The sequence below is a fragment of the Phacochoerus africanus genome, chromosome 4 (genome assembly GCF_016906955.1).
Source record: "Phacochoerus africanus isolate WHEZ1 chromosome 4, ROS_Pafr_v1, whole genome shotgun sequence".
In the NCBI taxonomy this organism is placed as follows: domain Eukaryota; kingdom Metazoa; phylum Chordata; class Mammalia; order Artiodactyla; family Suidae; genus Phacochoerus; species Phacochoerus africanus.
Window position 1 is genome coordinate 35,285,130 of NC_062547.1, and position 21,262 is coordinate 35,306,391.

At 35.7% G+C, this 21,262-nt stretch overlaps 1 protein-coding gene across 2 annotated transcripts in view; it reads right to left on the reverse strand.

Moving 5' to 3' along the window:
- Positions 1-18,586, reverse strand: part of ANO3 (anoctamin 3) — a 209,754-nt gene extending 191,168 nt beyond the window's left edge. The window contains exons 1-2 of one of the 2 annotated variants that reach the window (XM_047776120.1): positions 18,390-18,586; positions 17,006-17,074 (exon numbers count right to left, since the gene is read on the reverse strand). In XM_047776120.1, the coding sequence (XP_047632076.1) occupies positions 17,006-17,074; positions 18,390-18,582 (262 nt within the window). In that variant the 5' untranslated portion in view covers positions 18,583-18,586. The remainder of the gene's footprint in view (positions 1-17,005; positions 17,075-18,389) is intronic. The other variant, XM_047776121.1, reaches the window with a different exon arrangement.
- Positions 18,587-21,262: the final 2,676 nt, after the last annotated feature.

Here is a 21,262-nt window from a genome sequence, read left to right on the forward strand (position 1 = left end):
CACTGTTTTTAAAATGGAAACTTCCATAGTTCTCCGCCTTGTCATAAAGCTTTGGCATCTGACATAAAATGATAACATATATACATATACAAAACACACATGCCATATCTGTATGTATATGTCAGCAACTGGCATTGTTATAACATATTTATGCTGTTTATGCTATATATATATATATATACACACACACACGTATATACACGTGCATATGTATGTATGTGTATATATATACACACAAGTAGATATACATGTTTATTTGTGTATATAATATATACATATAATATACATACATATATAAATATATTTACATATGTCTTACCTAGATACGAGCTCAAATATATGCATGATAAAACATGCATTTATGTGTATGCATATATTTGAGCTTGTATCTAGGTAAGACACAGAGAAAAAAGAGAGAGAGAGAAAACTGATAGTTAGAACTCTCTCCCTACTGTAAGTACCATTGTTGAAGTGAATGTTTTGTTCACTGCTACATACCCATTATTTAGCTTATTATTTAGGCTTTTGTAAGCACTTAGTATCTGTTGAATAAGTTGATGAAATAAATGGTATATTTATCTGTGGGAATATTTTTCATCTGTTGAATTGCTAATTTTACAAATTTGAAAACATATAGAAATGCTTAAAGTATAATATTAAGTTAAAAGCTGCTTTTCTTCTATTTTGGTACTTTATTTTAAATATGTTTTCCCTTCTGAATATGACTTTGTAAATTTAAACCTAAGGACAGAGTGAAAACTATACTATAAAAAGAATGTGAAACATTTTCTTATTTTGGCAGTGGGACGGTGTCCCCCCGCCCCTTAGACTTTTTTCTGTTATGTTTGCCAGAAAGTTGTGTGTATCACAAATAGCAGAATTTATTTATTTATTTTTCTTTTTGCCATTTCTTGGGCCACTCCTGCGGCATATGGAGGTTCCCAGGCCAGGGGTCTAATCGGAGCTGTAGCTGCCAGTCTACAGCAGAGCCACAGCAACGCAGGATCCGAGCCGTGTCTGTGACCTACACCACAGCTCACGGCAACGCCGGATCGTTAACCCACTGAGCAAGGGCAGGGACCGAACCCGCAACCTCATGGTTCCTAGTCGGATTCGTTAACCACTGCGCCACGATGGGAACTCCAGAATTTTTTTAAAAAATTGCAGTTGATGGTAATGCCCAGAAACATGAGAGTGACAATGAAGAGGATCATGTTGCATTTTGATTAATAAAGTTAATCCCTCTTCCATTAGAAGAATTATTGAAAATAAAAATAAAACCTACCCATATGTTTTGGTTCTTATCAAGAACACAGATACTTATTTGTATGAAATTTGCTCCATGTGGTAAAAATCAATTAAACTTTAAACAAACTGAATAATTTAAGCAATAACACTAAATTAAACTACCAAATATATACCATATTTCCTTATGTTAAGATGCTTTCTCCCCACATTTTAGCATTTCTGAAATAAGGATGGGGTAAAAAGTCCATGTACTTATTTAATATTGTAGTAACCCATTTCTCTTAAAAGTGATTATTAATTTGATGATGATTCTCACAATGAATAGTGTCTTACAATCTAGGAACTTTAATAATTAAGAGAAATAGACTTTCAAAAAACAAAAGCATCTAACATTTCTGGTATAGTAGAAAACAGAATAATTTTGATTATGAAATGGAACTATTGATGCTTTACAGTAGTTGAATGACAGGAAGACATACACCTTTAAAAAATGGAAAAACTGTTGGAAACCCAAGAGGCTCCTCCCCGAAAAAAAAAAAAAAGGAAAAACTGGATTTCATCAAAATTAAAAATTTTTATTTTAAAACATATCATCAGAAAGATAAAAGACAAGCTAAAAGAATATATGTGAGAAAATGTTTACAAATTATATATCTGATGAGGGACTTGTATATATTAATATATAACTCTTACATCTCAGTAATAGAAAGGCAAACAACCCAGTTGAAAAATGGGTAAAAGATCTGAACACGCATTTCTCCAAAAAAAGCTATACAAGTGGAGTAAAAAACATGAAAAGATACTCGAAATTTTTACTTCTCAGGGAAATGCAAATCAACCCACAATGAAACCACTTCATACTCACTAGGCATGAGTGATAATCATACCTAGTGATTATCAAAAAGACAGACCATAACAAGTGTTGGTGAGGACACTGAGAAATTGAAACTTCATATACTTCTGGTGGGAATGAAAAATGGTGCACCTGCTTTGCAAAACAGTCTGGCAATTCTTCAAAACTTTTAACACAAAATTACCATATGATCTTGCATTCTACTCCTAGGTATGATATTCAAGAGAAATGAAAACATAATTTCATAAAAAATTTTATGCAAATGCTCATAACAGCATTATTCATAATAGCTAAATAGTGGAAACAATCCAAATGTCCATCAACGGATAAATGGATAAATAAAATACGGTTTATCCACACAATGGAGTATTACCCAGCAATAAAAAAGGACTAAATCACTGATTACTGCAAAAACATAGATGAATCCTGGAAACATTATGCTAAGTGAAAAAGCCAGTCACAAGGGACCAAATATTGTATAATTCCATTTTTATGAACTTTCCTGAATAATCTATAGAGAGAAAGTAAAATAGTGGTGACTTACTGCTTGAGAAACTGGAGTGGCAATAATAGGTATGGGCTTTCTTTTTGAGGTGACAAAAATGATCTAATATTGATTGTGGTGATGGGTGCATATCTTTGTGAATATGATAAAAACCATTGAGCTGTACACTTTAAGTGAGTGAACTATATCGAAAAAGTGAATTGTATATCAGTAAAGCCATTATATTAAAAAAAAGATTTTCAAAGCTTAATAAAATCATTTAACATGCTGAAGCAGGGGGCCTGATATAATGGAAAGAGAACTAATATTGTTTCATGAAATTTAAGTTAAAATTCTGGCTATGCCATTTATTAGCCAAATGATGGTGGGTCTGTTTCTCAATCTGAAATTCTGGGATAATAAAATCTTCTCATTTCAAGGATTAAACTGAATAATATATATGACTGGTATATGTAAGTTATTGAAGAAATATGTATTCCCTTCACTTAATCTTCCTTTAAATTCACAATTCTAATCATTAGAATCCACAAAACAAATTACATAATTTGGAGCAACCAAAAAGCTGTATCTTCCATTTCAAAGCCTAAGTGGATAGGAAACAACACCATTACCTTGAGCATGCCAATGAACAATTTAAAATTTAATTTACATATCTCTTTTCCAATCACTGATAACATGATTTATGATACAAAATTTGTTGAGTCAAGTGGAAATCCATTAGGTTTCCAAAATTTTGCTCAAAACCAGCATCGGCTCAAAACTTGAGGGGACCGATCAATATAGCAGGCTACTAAGATTGCAGCATAAACCTTAAAGCCATCTCTGGGAGTGTCATTTTAACAGCCAAATTATTCCAATTCAACAATTCTTCTTTATTATAATATTATTTTATTTCATTATGTTGTTACTTTGTATTATAACTGCTTCAGCATCTGAAAATGGATGATATAACTCTTGAAAAACTTTGAATATGTGTGAGTGATCTTATACACTGGTCTCCATTGACCTGCAACTGTGTAACATGCCCACTCACTACTAATGCCAATGTGTTTCGGGACTGCTGAAGATTAAAACAATAATAATAATAATAAATTAAGTCCAAGATAGTAGCATAAGAAGACCTTGGATTCATCTCTTCCCAGAGACAAATGAAATCTAAAGCTATGTATGGATCATTTTCTTCTGAGAAAGATCTGAAAACTAGATGAACTATTCCTCCACGACAGAGACAAAAGGACCACATTGAGACAAATAGGAGAGACCGCATTTGACAGTCTCACCAACATCCTCACTCTCTGTGCAGTGAAATATAGTAGGAAGGGATCTCCTCAACCCAGCAAGGGGCTTGTGCCTTACAGGAGGCACCTCAACCTATGGGATCTGCACCAGAGATACAACCCCCCAAAACACTTGTCTAGAAAACAAATGGGAAAACAAATGGCCTAAAGGGCCACACGTAATTGAGATTCACTTTTTCAAAGGCTTGCATGTAGTCTCATTCACCCCGGAATCCCACACAAAAGCAGCAGTTTATATGTGAAGGAGATTCATCTGCTAATCTCAAAGCATCTGCTGGAAGGACAGGGGATAGTAGAAATTCTCTCCAGAGACAGAAGTGCTGGTCACATCATTTCTTCACACTATCTGCTCTGCTAGCATAGGCAGGCAAGTCAGACTCTATGGCCGCCTTGCTAGAACAGGTAGGGCAATAAGTCACAGAACTATCTCACTGCCCTGCTGAAACCAAAAAACACAGGCAGTTGTGACACTCCCTCACTTACTGTCTGGGGCCAAGGAAGGAAAGCAGTCACAGCATTCTTCTGTTCCCTCCCTAAAGCAAGGACAAAGGCAAAGACAAAGCACTCTCTTACTACATCACTGAAGCCTGCATGAAGGCACAGTCAAGGCATTTTCTCTCTTCCTAAACACTGCAAAAGTACTCAGCTTCCTACATTCTCCAACTGACTCACAAAGCCGGCAGGCACCCAGGTGATATTTTTTTGATTACCTAACCCTGGTGGCCAAGGAGGCTGATTCATGGTCTCCAGTGGACTATAACAATCAGAGATAATTCTTGGCAGGATACCACCCTCAGGGCACTGCACAAACAGCAGACTACAGCACAACCTCATTTTCTTGTTGAAAGAGCCTATTTATTTATGCTGAAGTTTCAGCCTGAGAGATAGGTTTGAAGTTTCATACACACTTAGAAGCTATGGAGGTACTTTCAAAAAAGCAGGGAGATAAGTAGAGAGATAGCATCCTTATTCACCCCCTTTGCCTCATTAAAACTGGACTATATCTTATACTTCTATCGAGCCCTGATTTGTGTAACTGTCCCCTAAGGCTACCCTCAGATCTCCTGGTCTGAAGACCAGTAGGGTTTAGGATTACAGCCCCACAGGACTGTTATGTATTTGCACATTTTAAAAGATGCTACCTGAGGGAATGTGTTCCAATCAACCTGAACTAGGTCCTAAATGAGATTTCTACCCTTAGAGGAAACATATAAAAGTAAAACTCTCACTGGTAAAGGTTAACATATAGAAAATACAGTGAATTAATTGCTTATAAATACAGAATGGAAGTTAAAAGAAAAACATAGTAAAATTAACTAAAACTACAAAAATTAGTTAGGAAATACATAAAACAGAAGAAAACACATAAAATCAAAAACATAAAAGGTAAGGGGGTAAACATGTAGAGCTTTGGAACATGTTCAAATTTAAGTTCCTATCAGCTTAAAATAGATTGTTATGTGCATAGGATGTTATATGTGAACCTCTTGGTAACTACAAAGCAAAGCAAAAACTTATAGTAGATACACAAAGGAAAAAGAGAAAGGCATCTAAGTATAACACTCAAGAAAATCATCAAATCATAAGGAAAGAAAGAAAGAGAAGGAAGAAACAAAGAGAAAAAACACAACAACAAAAAGCCAGAAAGCAATTAACAAAATGGCAATAAATATATCTAATCAATAATTACTTTTTTTTTTTTTTTTTTTTGCTGAGGGGGGTGGCTATACCTGTGGCACATGGAAGCTCCCAGGATAGGGGTTGAATAGAAGCTGTAGCTGCCCGCTACGCCACAGCCACAGCAAGATCAGATCTGAGCCTCATCTGCCACCTACACCACAGGTCATGGCACCACCAGATCCTTAACCCACTGAGCAAGGCCAGGGTTTGAACTCACGTCCTCATGGATTCTAGTTGGGATCATTACTTCTGAGTCAGGATGGGAACTTCAATAATTACTTTAAATGTAAATGGACTAAATGCTCCCTCCAATCGAAAGGCACAGAATGGCTGAATGGATAAAAAACAAGACTCATCTACATTCTGTTGAGAAAGAAAAATGTTGCCTATGATATCAGTAAACAAAGGGTGTTGCAATTAATAAGGCCCTGAGGGAACTTGGGATGGAAATAGGATGCCTGCCATTAAGCCATTAGCCACTACAGCCACCTCCCAACAATGCACCCTGAGAAGACTAAGGATGGGAAAAGATACTGGCCCCACATAGATGAAGTACATATCAAAGGAATGATTTCAATGAGCCCAGATTTTTCACATCTCTTTGTGCACACAAAAATACTAAATTAATTAACTTGAGATGTCCAGTTTTCTTTAATTAACAGTAAATTTTCAGTGTTGCAACTACCTGGTCTTTGTTGCAAAATCTCCTATATATCTTGACTCTTCCCTTATTTCTTCAGAGCAGTCCCTGAGACCTATCTGCATCTATCTCCTGGGCTTGAATTCCTCAGGATGTCCACTAAATAAAACATAATTCTCAACTTTTAGGTTGTACAATTTTTTTTTTTCAGTCAGCACTTCCTAGGAGAGACTCACCTTGGAATTAAGAGAATACACAAATTGAAAGTGAAGAGATGAAAAATATCCATGCAAATGGAAACCAACAGCCACAGCAACACTGGGATCTGAGCTGCCTCTTCAACCTACACCACAGCTCACAGCAATGCCAGATCGTTAACCCACTGAGTGAGGCCAGGGATCCAACCTGCATCCTCATGGATACTAATCAAGTTTGTTACCATGGAGCCACAATGGAACTCCTTGTTGAGGATTTTTGCATCTATGTTTATTAGTAATATTTGTCTGTAATTTTCTTTCTTTGAGGTGTCCTCTGGCTTTGGTATCAGGGTAATGCTGGCTTTGTAAAATAAGGTTGGAAACATTCCTTCCTCTTCAGTTTTTAGAAGAGTTTGAGAAAGATAAGTATTAAATAAATTTGAATATTTGGTAAAATTCACCAAAAGAAGGGCAGATAATCAGAATAGATGTTTTCCCAAAGAAAATACACATATGGCACATGAAAAGATGCTCAATGTCACTATCATTAAGGAAATACAATCAGAACAATGCAGTATTGGAGTTTCCATCATGGAGCAGTGGAAAAGAATCCTACAAGGAACCATGAGGTTTCAGGTTCAATCCCTGACCTTGCTCAGTGGTTTATGGATCCGGCATTGCTGTGAGCTGTGGTGTAGGTGGTAGACGTGGCTCGGATCCTGCATTGCTGTGGTTGTGGCGTAGGCCGGTAGCTATAGCTTCTATTTGACCCCTAGCCTGGGAACCTCCATATGCTGCAAGTGTGGCCCTAAAAAAAAAACAATGTGGTATTACCTCACACCTGTCAGAACGGCTATTATCAAAACAAAAAGATGTATCAAGTTTTTGGCAAGAGTGCAGAAAAAAAGGGAACCCTTGTATACTGTTGTTGTAAATGTATATCAGTGCAGCCACTGTGGAAAACTGTAAACACTTCAAAAAATTAAAAATAGAACTTTCCATCTTATCCAGCAATTGAATTCTGGATATCTGTCTGAAGATAACAAAAACACACATTCAAAAAGATATATGCACCCCCATGTTCACTTCAGCATTATTTACCATTGCCTAGATACAGAAACAACTTAAATGATCCATCAGTGGATGGATGGATAAAAAAGAGGTATACATATGCAACAGAATATTACTCAGCTGTAAAAAAGAATGGAATCTTGCCATTTGTGACAAAATGGATGGACAACATCAATATTATACTAAGTGAAATAAGTCAGACAGAGAAAGACACATACCACACTATAACACTTTTATGTGGAATCTAAAACATAAAACAAACAAATCAAGCAAATCAAAACCAGATTCATAGATACAGAAAACAGGTTGGTGGTTGCCAGAGGGGAGGCAAGTCAGTTGCATGCAAAATGTGTGAAGAGGATCAAGAGGTACAAACATGTGGATACAAAGTAAGTCGTGCGGATACACAGTATGGAGAATACCGTCAGTAACAGCATATTAACTTTGTCCAATGACAGATGGTAACTAGACTTTGTGGTGACCCTGCCACAACGTATACAACTGTCATATCACTATGCTGTACAGTTCACAGTAATATAATATCATTTGTCAATTATATTTCAATCACTGTCATCACCTAAGATTATTTTCATAATTTATAACTTGTATATCACCTCCAACATACATTCTCTTAGTTGCACCTCACAAAAACTCTCACTTGAATCCCGTTCAAATAATCTCTAGTTACATGACAAGAAATCAAACTATAATATTGTTATCTCCATTTCATCAATCAGGTGACTAAGGCACAGATGGTGTGTACCTTTCTGGTTAGTGATAGAGGTAGTTCCTGAAACTGGATCTTTTGACTGCTAATACATTCCATGATATTTAAAAGTATTACTCTACCAATGACTCCTGTTAAAAATAAATCTAATGGTCCTAAATAAATAGTAAATCTAATAGTCTGCTGTTTACACAGTGGTAACGAAGATCCAGATTTATTAATTCTTTGCTGTTGCTTTGTTGCTTCCTTCTCTTTAACACTAAAATTGATCTAAAGTCCTGACACCATCCAGTCACAGTGAGGGTATTCTTGGAGCTGGACACAGTCAATGTCCCAACTAAGCAAATTCTACAGATAAATTACTTTCCACTGTGTCAATGTGTGGGTGTTTATTCTACCCAATTCTATTCTTCCATACATGCATCCAACCATCATTTATCTACTTATCTATCATTGAGTACACAGCATGTGCTAGGCAACATGAACAAGACAGATATAAACAGCAATTAGTATCATCTGGTAAACTGATATGAACAGAGCCATATCCAAAGTGTTATAATAACAGAAAGGAGGCAGCATCTCAAAGACTGAATATTAGGGAGGACTTCATAGAAGAGCAATGTTAGAAAGGCACAGCTTAAGAAGAGTGATGACTGTTAGGCCTTTAAATGGTCTACCAAAATGTCTGTCAACACAACATAAATGAAAAAAGAGGAAGAGAATCAGATTAGGTCCTCAGTGAGAAAAATAACAAAGTGATGATTTCTAACAGGTGAGAAAAATCACAGTGAAGAATGATGCCATGGAGAGAAAGTAAAGGCAAATTCTACAGCAGACTCTCCAAAGATACATGTACCAATATCCTCTTTGTCTTTTACCCAATTGTTTGATCCTAAAAATATTCTCAGAAAATCTATGTGCCAGGTACTGTTCTTGATTTTGGGCTATAAGCATCAATAAAATTGACAAAATCTCTGTCCTCTGGAGACAGAAAGGAGGAGGAAAACAAATCATATAATTTCAGGTAATACTTTGTAGGTATTATGAGTAAAAATAAATCAAGATCAGGGCACATGAAGTGAGGCTTTATGAATCTGGTTTCTTTCAGTAGAGAGCCCTGGGATAAGAGTAAGTTTATTATGAACAGGGAACAAAAAATTAGACTGGCTGCAGCATTGTTAATGGAAAGGAGGCATTAGGAAATGGCCTAGAGAGGCCAGACCCATATATCCCATAAGGCTTCTGAAGGTCACAGTAGGAAGTTTACATTTTAAATGTAATGGGAAAGTTGGAGGGATTTGAATAAGAATTGATGAGATTTAATTTCCTTTTATTAAAGCTTCCTGTAATTGCTGTGTGGAAAATACACTATAAGGAAGCAAGAGCTACAGCAGAGAGACCAATTAGAAAGTTATTATACTTGTCTACCCAGAAATGGTGGCTGGACCAGGTTGTAGCAGTGGATACTGCACTTGCAGAAGCAAGTGGTGAGCAGTATTGGATTCTGAATTTAATTTGAAAAGTGAGCTAAGATGACTTATGTAATGAATTTAATAAACAATTGAAAAGGATTTACAGTCACTGTGAGGCTTTCAAAACTGGGAAGCAATATGTTCTTTCAATGTTAATTCCCTTACTTCCATCCTCTTTAAGTAGATTGGTAACATTACTAAAAAAGTTCTTTTTTATATTATTTGAACATGAAATTATTGGAAAAATAATGAGAATTAGTGGAGATAATCTACTATTTCAGAAATAAAGCAAAAACATTATGTACTTGTTTGAACATAACTATTTTAAGAAAGAAGGTCAATGAACATTCCATCATGCTGAACAATTAAGCTCATAGAAACCAAATGCCTTGATTTTCTAACATAAATCACTTCTTGAGGCACTTGTTTTATTACACTGGCAAAATGCTGATTTCGCAAGATTAGATAGATGTATATTTTGGTGGGTTGGACTCAGATTATGTTGGTCTTAACAAGCCCTCCTTAACAAATCCACTTCAAAGTTACCTGATTTTACTGTAGCATGGACATGGGTAGAATCAAACATCAGTTACTTGATAACATGAATTTTTCTGTCTTTGCCATTTTCCAGTATACTAATGATTAAAAAAAAAAAAAAAAAAAGGTAGGTGATTGTAGCAAGCTTCCAGGGTTGATGAACAAGAAACTGACACACCAAGATTTCAAGCTGTTTGTTACATGGATCAGTACTTTCCAGAATGAGTGTGTGTGTGTGCTGCAGGGGGGTGGGGGGTGGGGGGTGTCTGTGGGCATGGGGTAGCATGGTGTCCTGGATGTTCTATGAAAAGTAGAATTAAAAGATTAGAGATGACAATTAAAATAATGAAAGAAGAAAACCAAGCAGAAAATTTCTAAACGTCCAACCCAATTAGCCTTCTTTAACCAATCATCTCCCAAATATATTTTACCACGCAATGTTATTTCTGCATCCTTTACTTCTTCTGGCCCGATACTTATTAATATCTTGCAGAGCTGGTGTTCCCTGGATATCACTAACTGCTTTCACCTTACATGCCTCAGTTGCTATTGTGGTGATTAAGAGAGAAAGTAAGGGATTAAGACTTTCTGGGTTGAAACCTCAGTTCACCATTGTCTGGCTATTCAGCATTAGGTAAGTTAACCTACCTCTTGGTGGATAAAGTTCCTCATCTATAAAAAGAGGTTGAAAATAATACCCAAACCAAAGGATTGTTAAGAAAATTAAGTGAGATAATACAGGGTAGAGAGATGTGTGATAAGAGATCAGTAAATTATTATTATTACACCCTACCATAAAAATCACATTTTGATGATAAGAGAAAAAGACAGTTAGTGAAGATATCTGTGAGGCTAGTAGAATTTCATATAAAAGATAAGTCTAGTGACTGACTGAATAGAGCAATCAACAAATATTCCTTGAACCTCTATGATGTGGTAGGAGGTATGCTAGAGCTATGCCTCGTCATTTAATTCAACAATCTTGCAAGAGCAGGGATCATTAAACTCGCCTTACAAATGAGGTCACTCAAGTTTGGAGAGGTTAATAATTTGCCACAGTCATACAGGTAGTAGAAAAAGAAAGAAGATCTTACTAATGTCTGGCTGGGAAAATAGCATTTTATTGGTAATCTTCTACAAATCCTGTTAGACAATCTTAATGGAAATTTGCAGCTCTGAATCAATAGAATCATGAATAGTCCGTCCTCTACAGCTCTCATTTTGAACAGTGAGAAACATCACACTTCAGTGAAACAGTGACCTCATACAGTTAACTCTGCCACAGCATTAATATGCCCATGTGGCAGTTCAAAGTATTTCATTGTAAACAAGAAAAGTCATTAATTAAATACATTGGTCAAGTTCCAAAAATTGTATCAGAGCATGCTGGTAGTTGGGAATTCTCATACATTAACCAACCCAATGCTAGAAGCTGGTATTCTGCACTCTAAAAGCAAAATTAGGGAATGTAATTCTTAGATGAACTTAGAAGAGGGTAATGTATTACTAAAATACTTATTCAAGCTCTATGAAATTACATTCTTGGCATATTTGACATCATTTTGCTTGAACTCTTTTCAAAGGTGACAAAAGCATATATATTATAGACAGGTAGCTGAGTCAAAAAGAGCATTTTATAGCCAGGAGTTACATCCAGATGGGTTTCTGGAATGCCTAGTAATACTACAGCCAGTTAGAACTGCAGTCTCTCGCCTTCAAGATAAAGGTAAATACCCCATGTGTGCTGTCTTAATCCCTTCAGAAGCTCTAATGCTTCTCTAAACTGAATGCATGATAGACTGATGCTGGGGGAATACTAAAATACTGGGCATGAGGTGCAAAGCCTGGAGGGATATAAATATGTCAAGTATGTTGAATGACTGAGACATACTACAAGGATGATTAAAGAAATGAGCAGTTAGGACAACTAATTATAGTATGCATTAGAGGAAATGTTAATATTTAGAATGGCAGCTGTCAAAAAAAAGATGCCTAGAATTGAGCAGAAAGGTTTGCATGACTGGAGGAATTGTTAGCCTATTAACTATACTAACTTGGGAGAATTATTAATGAAAGGTGCTATGCAAACTGTACCACCTGTATGGATATTTTGAACAAGATCTTTGTTCTTGTTTTTGTTTTCTTATCAGGAAATAACTAATAATAGTAACTGCTTTCAGAATTAATTACTATTGGACAGACCTTTGTACTATGATCGAGCTTATTTGTTCTGATGAAATGTTCTTGATGTTGTATGTGAAATGAACCTGATGGTGTCTGTCTTCCTCTAATTAGGAAACTTAATAAGCTAGCACTGTTTTATGCCACACACAAAAAAATAATTATAAGAAACACGACAAATTTGCAATCATTCACAGTGCATTTATAAATAACACAGCTCATTCTTTCGAAAATTATGAAAAGTACCTCAGCAATGTTCTCTGAAAGAAACCAAGATACACATTTTTGGCTAGAAATTCTTAATTCTGGCTACATCTAATATTTACCTGGAGAATAGTTAAAATTATGAATACTGATTTCACTCCTCAGATCAATTAAAACTGATTCTATTGGAATTCCTCTTGTGGCTCAGAGGAAAGGAACCCAACTAGGAACCATGAGATCGTGGGTTCTATCTGTCGCTCAGTGGGTTGAGGATCCATCATTGCCATGACCTGTCGTCTAGGTCACAGACATGGCTCGGATCTGGCATTGCTGTGGTTGTGGCATAGGCTGGTGGCTGTAGCTCTGATTGGACCCATAGCCTGGGAACCTCCATATGCCATGTCTAAAAAGGCAAAAGACAAAAAAACAAAATAAAACAAAACCTGATTCTATTGAGTTGGGACCCAGAGTTTTATTTTTTTATTTTATTTTATTTTATTTTTTTTTTGTCTTTTTACTATTTCTTTGGGCCGCTCCCGCGGCATATGGAGGTTCTCAGGCTAGGAGTCGAATCGGAGCTGTAGCCACTGGCCTACACCACCAGAGCCACAGCAACACGGGATCTGAGTTGAGCAAGGGCAGGGACTGAACCCGCAACCTCATGGTTCCTAGTCGGATTCGTTAACCACTGCACCACGACGGGAACTCCAGGACCCAGAGTTTTAAAACTCCTGGGTGACTTGAGAATTCCTGACGTAGGCAAAGCAGACAGGCCAGCAATGTGTTTATTACTAAAACCTCAGGGCTTAACTTCTGTATATTACAAATAAATTCACTCTAAGGTTGTAAAATAAGTGTTGGGGCATATTAGTATCAGTCTTTTATAAATTTTGGCTTCCTTTTATTTCTATTTAATTGATAAAAAAGAAAGGTCCCAGTGATAAGGCATTGCTCATAGGCAAATCCAGTACTTTACAGTTACAGATTTGAATATCAATTTCACTCAAATGAAGCAAATCTTGTGCTGTAACAGCAAAAGGCAAAAGAGTAGATTTAGTAAAACTGCCTCTGTTATAGGAAAAACATTTAAAAAGTTATATTACCTAACAATGGAGGGTCAGGATAGAAATCTTTCTGTATCACTGTTATTTCCAAATACTGGATGACTATCAACAAGTTTCAAATTTCAGTTTTGAAAATTAACCATAGAATTGGGTGCTGTTTTGACTGAAATGTGAGCATTTTTCCCAATTTCCAGAAAATTCTAATGTAAATATTTTCTTTACATATTCCTATGACATTAATATTTGAATATATCTTGTTTAGAGACAAAAAGAAAATACCGCAAGAAATATAACCACCACAAACAATCTCATGTGGAGATACTATTAGCTGACATATCGGTATATTTCTTTCTAGCCCTTTTCCAATACATTGTTAACTAAAATGAGAGGAGTTTTACATTTATATTAAGCTATTTTCTCCCATTTAGCAACATGGTACTAAATGCTCAATACTACAGTTTATTAATGGGTCTGTGATATTCTAGTATATTGATATTTTACAATTTAACTATTCCCCTATTACTAAGATACTCAATTTGCTTTCATTTTTAAATTCAATAATTATTGTAAAGAAAGCTGTGAGAAAATTTTTCATTTCTGATATATTTTTTTCCCTTGGGATAGATTTTTAGATGTAAAATTGTGCGCTGAGTCTATACAGTAAATGTTCCACAGGTTTCTTCCTTTGGTCCAAACTGTAAAATATCACATCAAAGAGCCATCTATCATTAACTTGTGATACAGTAAAGAAGCAGAGTTCAAGATGGCTGAATGAGCTTTCAGGTATGTTTTCTCTTATTTTGCAGACTACATTAACGTGACAGTAAAATAACTTTTGAAAACTAAAAACCTACACCAGTTTCCTAGGGGGTAAAATCCCAAAGAACGACTGTTAACTGATGAAGTAAGTAATTTGCTCAGAGGCAGAAGGAGCATGATTCTCCTTAGCCAAATCCTAGAGATGTCTAAGACAGACAAGAGTGGCACAAACAGTGAATCAGGGGTGAAGACATGATGGAAACTGAAGGTCTGACAATGGAATGTGCAAACTGTTCTAAACCGTTTCTCTAAAGAACCTCAAAGTGCAAGAGCAGTAACATGGACATTGGCACTTTAGAGCATAGTCCTCAATCTGACGAAGGTGGATCATCTAAGTGATGGTCAACCATTCGCTCTAGAGTACAGGATTTCTATTTCTAAGGCTTTTCCACATACACAGCTCTGAGACAGTCTTTCTGTTCTTCTATTCTTAAATGCAAACTGATGATCAAAGATCATCAGAAATTTTAAAACTTCTGCAGCCTGAAGGAGAATAATTAAAAATGCAGGAAACAAATGATCCCTGGGCAAACAGACTAAAATTTAAAGAGCAAATGAAAACTTATGTGTCATTAGATAGCTAAGAGATGTTGCATTCATGAAATATGATAGGGTGCTCTGAAAAAGTTATATTCTAAACACAAAAAAACGTCTTGGAAATTAAATATATATACACTATTTCACCTCGCCTCCCCTCCCCCAATACAGGCACAAATAAAAAGACATTTAGAAGAAAAATTCAAGGAATCTTCCTGGACTGAAGCAGAAATCATAACTATGAGATGAAATAAAAAAATTTTTAAACTGGATTTATAAAAAGAGAAAAAGAAGGAAATGAAAAGTGCATAAATTGTATACATAAGTGGAAAGGAGGCATGAGACACACAGAAAGGGTAAACAATCCCTAGAGTGGGATGAATTAAAACACACACAGAAGTCCCTTGGTAGCTCCTCTGGTTAAGGATCCTGTGTTATCACTACTGTGGTTCTGGTCACTGCTGTGGTACGGGTTCAGTTCCTGGCTGGAGAACTTCTCCATGCCATGGGAAGGACAATGAAAGAAAAATACACAAACACATATTTATATGCACACACATGTAAATACAATGTATGATTTTATAACCCAAAGTAAATATAATAAAAATGTATAGAGAAAAGAAAAAAATCAACTACAAAAGAACAAGAATCAGATAGCAATCAGGTTTTTAGTAGTAACAACAAATGTCAGATGGCATTGAATTAATCACTCAATTTTGTGGGAAATTATTTTTAATGTAGAATTATATAAACAAGGAAATATTAATAAAATGTAAGAACCAACTGAAGTTATTCCAGGGATGGATTAACTTTAAAAGTTTGCATCTCACATTACCTTCAGAAGTAGATGCTTAAAGATATACCCTGAAAAAATGAGAATAAAAACTAAGAAAGAAGAATACGTTAGGAGGAATTCTCGTTGTGGCTCAGTGGTAACGAACCGACTAGTATCCATGAGGATACAGGTTCCATCCCTGACCTCACTCACTGAGTTAAGCATCTGGTGCTGCTGTGAGCTGTGGTATAGATTGCAGATGTGGCTCGGATCCTGCATTGCTGTGGCTGTGGTGTAGGCCAGCAGCTGCAGCTCTGAATTGAACCCCAAGAAAAGTCAGTGGACACCAAGAATATCTTAAAGATTAATGAGAAACTGGACTACAATGGGAATATTTAGAAGAAAGGATATTTTTCTTCTCCCAGGAAGAAAAACAAATCAGATAATCTAGGGAAATGTAACTAACAAAATTTGTGGTATAAGTAACAAAATAAATGTAATGTGACATGAATCTGAGTATATGATGGAAGCTTGGAAGAGAGAATTTATTAAACCTTGACTCTAATAAGAGTATTCAAGAGTGGCACAGAGGTCATAACTTGGGCTTGTAAAAAATACATGATATTATACTGGCAGAAAGCATTATTTTCATAGCTATTATATATTTGCCAAATGAGGAGTCAAGAGATATTGTTGAAATGCAATAAAACATGATATAAAGATGTAAATATATATTTTTAAAGTTCAAATTTAATATGAAGAGAGGTTTAAAATTTTAAATGGCAATGTAACTATGAAAAAATGATAGATTATACAAGTGAGCTAATTAACCCTCATCTAGCACAAGAGATCAACAGATAATGCTGAAATTAGATAAATGTAAACATAGTATTATAGGTATACTTCTTCATAGATAATTGAAAGAAATTTCCAAAAGACTAAGCAGAATTTTTTCTTTTTCAGTTACAGGATTGTCTTTCATTACAAATGTTCTACAAATATTTGAATTTCAAACTGTACAGGAAATACCTTAATAATATTTTAACCTCAGAATATTATTCTTAGCCAGCAAATGTTAAAGACCAAAGAGGAATTTTTTTTTTCTAAAAAAATAATGTTCTGTTTTAAGAAGACAACATACCTCTGAGGTAAGCTAGAACTTGAAAAAGAGGAAAGAAATATTAGAAATCGACTCACCCAAGCAAAAATCACTGAGATCAGCAAAAGAACATTTGAGCACAGACTCTTTTCTCTCCTCAGGGTTAACTGAAAATAACAACAAAAAAAAACTTTGTATTTGGGGGATAAAAACATAACAACAGTTAGAAAAATGACCTTTGGGACAGATTTCCAAATGATGGCCAAACACGAAGAATTTTTTTTTTTTAAGTTAATGAGTTGAAATGAGAGAAATACATATATATATACTTTTTATTTATTTTTATTTTTAAAAATTATCATTATGATTTCCATTTGAGGGCTGCACCTGCGGCATATGAAAGTTCCCAGGCTAGGGATCTTAGGGGTCGAATCAGAGCTACAGCTGCCGACCTACACCACAGCCACAGAAACGCAGGTTCCAAGCCATGTCTGAGACCTACACAACAGCTCATGGCAATGTTGGATCCTTAATCCACTGAGCAAGACCAGGGATCAAACCTGCATCCTTGTACATACTAGTCCAGTTCATAACCCACTGATCCACAATGGGAACTCCTACATCTCTATATACTTTAATATGTTGATTCTCTCGAAAATTAGCCATGGGTGTAAACTGACTACGTATAGTTGGCGATGATTTCATAATATTATCAGAAAGAGAATATTGGTATTTTCAAGCTATTTAGACGAAGAAACAACCTTAAGGAATCATGAGGGAATTAATTTTCATACACAAAAGCTCTTAGATGGGGATGGGATAATAAAAATATACCTCACCCCCTGAATGACAGGGACCTGGTTGAATTTTGATTCCTGAGTCTTCTGAAAAGGGATTGTCTAAAGGCATAATGGTGTCTCAGAGGGGCAGATGTGTACAGAAGAGTGCCTAAGGGCAACCACAAAGTCTCTTTAATGTGGCATCTAGTTGGCATTTCCCTTTATTTCAATCCTTTTATTTGTTATCCAAGGTTTCCTTCAGTACCAACATTTGGTTGTCAACACTTGTCCGCCTGCATCTTTATGCAACCAAATCTTCACTGCTTTATTGTCAGTATTAAAGTTATTGGTCTTTCTTTTTAGAAAAATGAATTTATTATTGCTGGCATATTTAATTACCAGTTATAAATTCTCATCAGGAATGCTAATGAGCCAGTGATTCAGGTAGCTGGTTTGTATTCTCCTGTAAACAGAAAGTATTAGGTCCATGCTTGCATGGGGTTGGCTATTTTTAAGGGATGGAAGAAATGAACACATATCTGGCCAACAAGTGGCCTTTTGTCTGACCAGCATGAGGTACTGGGCTCCTTTTTATGTCAGCCTCTTTCCTAAAGACTATAAATACTAGTGGAAGGGAGGGAGGGAGGGAGGAAGGGTTTGAAAACACTACTCCTTCTAAGCTGAACAAGAAAATAGAGCTCACCTTGCTCTGCTTTGTCAGCAGAGATTGAGGTTACAGATGTGGGAGCCTGAGATTCACTCTCAATTGACTGGAAGAGTGAGGTAGACTGGCTTAGACTCTTGGAGTAAGCATAGCTCTGCGCGAGGCAAGGCAGGGATCTCCGAGATGGTTTTAGTGAAGTTTCTTTTGCTATCTCACTCTTGCTTATATTCATACCTGCAAATTCAAAATGGTAAGTTTTAGTAGAAAGATATAAGGAGCAGAAATCAACAAATAATTTCAATTCTTGTAATGGCTGTTTCAGGAAAGTACTCTTGACAAGCATTATCTAGGGATTAGAACTAATTGAATGCTAGTTTTGTTTCTCTATTGTCAGGGAAAGTGTTTTAGGATTTTTTTGTCAATTAGTTATGAGAAATAAACAACTCCTCTTCCAGTGTGAGCTCACGCTGTTTTGTTTTTTTTCCCCTAAGGTTCTATATAAAAGAAACAGGTTTACAATCACTTGAGGAGTTATGAGAACAACAATTTGATTATCTTTGGGTAAATCTAACCATTTAGGTTTTTAAGTAGCAAAATCAATAAAACCTAATGCATAAACTTTCAAATTACTATTAGTAACTGGAGCCCTTTTTTTTTTTTTCTATACCCTCTCCTCCTTGAAACATATGTATAATGTCCTAACAGTGATCAGGAGGCTGGAAAGAAATGGTATATTTAATTCAACACAAAAATTGGCCAGCAGGCAGGGGTCAGGATAAAGCATTCCTGTGACTCCTGAAAAGTCCCTCCACTCATGCAGAGAGGACTGATCTGCCATAATGCTTCTTACCACAAGGGGAGGGGCCTTTATAATTCGAAGACCCATTCTTGGAAGTTCCAGTAATTATATGCTCCCAGCAAAGAATGACCCCACTGCCCTGCACTCCCCTGGCCCCATCTGTCCCCACCCATGTTTTATCGATGCCAGGTCATTCCTCATTCCTGGAATACTGCTGTGAGCATTCTGGCATATCCCATTTTTCGCATATTGAGTATTTCTCTAAGAGGAAATACTTAGATGTACAATTGATGGCTTGAAGGATATGAATATTTATCATTTGGATAAATAATGCCAAACTGCCCCCCCCCCAAAGATTTATCTTTTCACTTTCCCAAACCACAAAAGATGGAATCCGTTTCCTTATGAAATTCCATGGCCAACTCTAGATAGTATCAATTGCTTTAATTCAGAATAAAATATAAATCCAACAAAGGAAAAAAAAAACCAAAATTGTTTTAATCTTAGTTTTTCAGGTTGAGCATTGTTCATATGTTCCTTAGCAAACTATACACAGACACACACACACACACACACACACACACACACAAGCTATGGAGAAACTGAGACTTAGAGATGGGAAGTAGCATGCCTTATATCACTCATAAGTAAACAGAAAGGGGATTTATACTCCAAACAGTCTCAAATGCTAAAACATCATGGTAGACCCATAAATAATTTTGAAACTCCTGAATACCCTCCATTCACCTCAAAATTCATAGACTCTGAAATGTAAAGAACAGTTATCAAAAGCCTTACAGGTAGAGACTGAAACACAGAAGGAACATACCTAGAAACATCTGTTCCTACTACCCTTCCTATTCACCTGCCCATATACTGACTCTCTATATTAAAGTGTATTTCAAATCTAGTGATTGAAAGGTGAAAAGGATAATGCAAATGCATAGAACATTAAAGTAATGAAACTTTCTGCCTTGCAGTTTACTCATCTTAATTTCATTTTTGAGACAGTATAACCTAATAGGTGCAGGGAAAAGGTAAAGACCAGAGAAAAGGTATATTTTCAGTAATTATCATACTTAATATAAGACAAACATTTTAAACTAAATTCCACTCATGTTGTTTAGGTTAATATTTTTAGCTACTTAATTTTATAACCAGCTATAATTAGCTACTTAATTTTATAATAAGTGTCTCAGGAACTTTTGAAATGCATGAATTCAAATAAATAAGCAGAGGCATCAATATGCAATGGACTTTGAGACAATCGAGAATCTTGAAAAAAATTGACAAGACAATTTTTCAAAGAGGTTCTACAGAAATAAGATGTGGTTGAACAGATGAAATTCAGATTAAACCTAGCAGTAAGGATTTTACCTTCCTGATTTATAAAAAAAAATACATATTTATTTTCACATTAATTGTCAGTGTGCAAATAAAACGTGAACTAGAAAGAGATTCAGGAAAAAAATATGAACTGACCCAGTATCTTAATTTTCTGGGACTCTGTAATGAGAAGAAAATAAAATATTCTTTTGAAGAATTCTCCAAGGTCTCACAGAACTCATACTGAAATCCTACTAAAACATCATACAATTTTCCTTAGTTAAGGACCTACTAGTATTTTCTACACTATATACATGGAGTAGCATAGGAAAAATCTGTCTTAGTAGGTTTTTATGCCTATGCATATTTTATTACATGGCTTTCTATTTTCTTTTATTTAAGAAACACTGAAGTACAATATTATATAATCAGATTTTTATTCCTGGCCTCTGGTTGAGAATTACATTTTACTCTAGCAGAATATATGAGCAAAAGAATAAATATTCTTTTTTTTTTTTGATGTGGGGGAAGTGAAGGCACATAGATGGAAGATGGTGAAAGTTGCTGGTAAAGATTTGGGGCTAGAGAGAAATGTCTTGGGTCCCTGACAAATGGCCTTCATGGGGAATTTATAACAACACAAGTCACCTTAACCCACTGACCCTGGCATACATATTCAAAAACTGTTCTTTGAGCTAATGAAGACTATAGCATTGATAGATATTATTATTTTATAAACCGAAATAGGGTGAGGCTAACTTTATGCTCATCCATACTGTCATTTGAT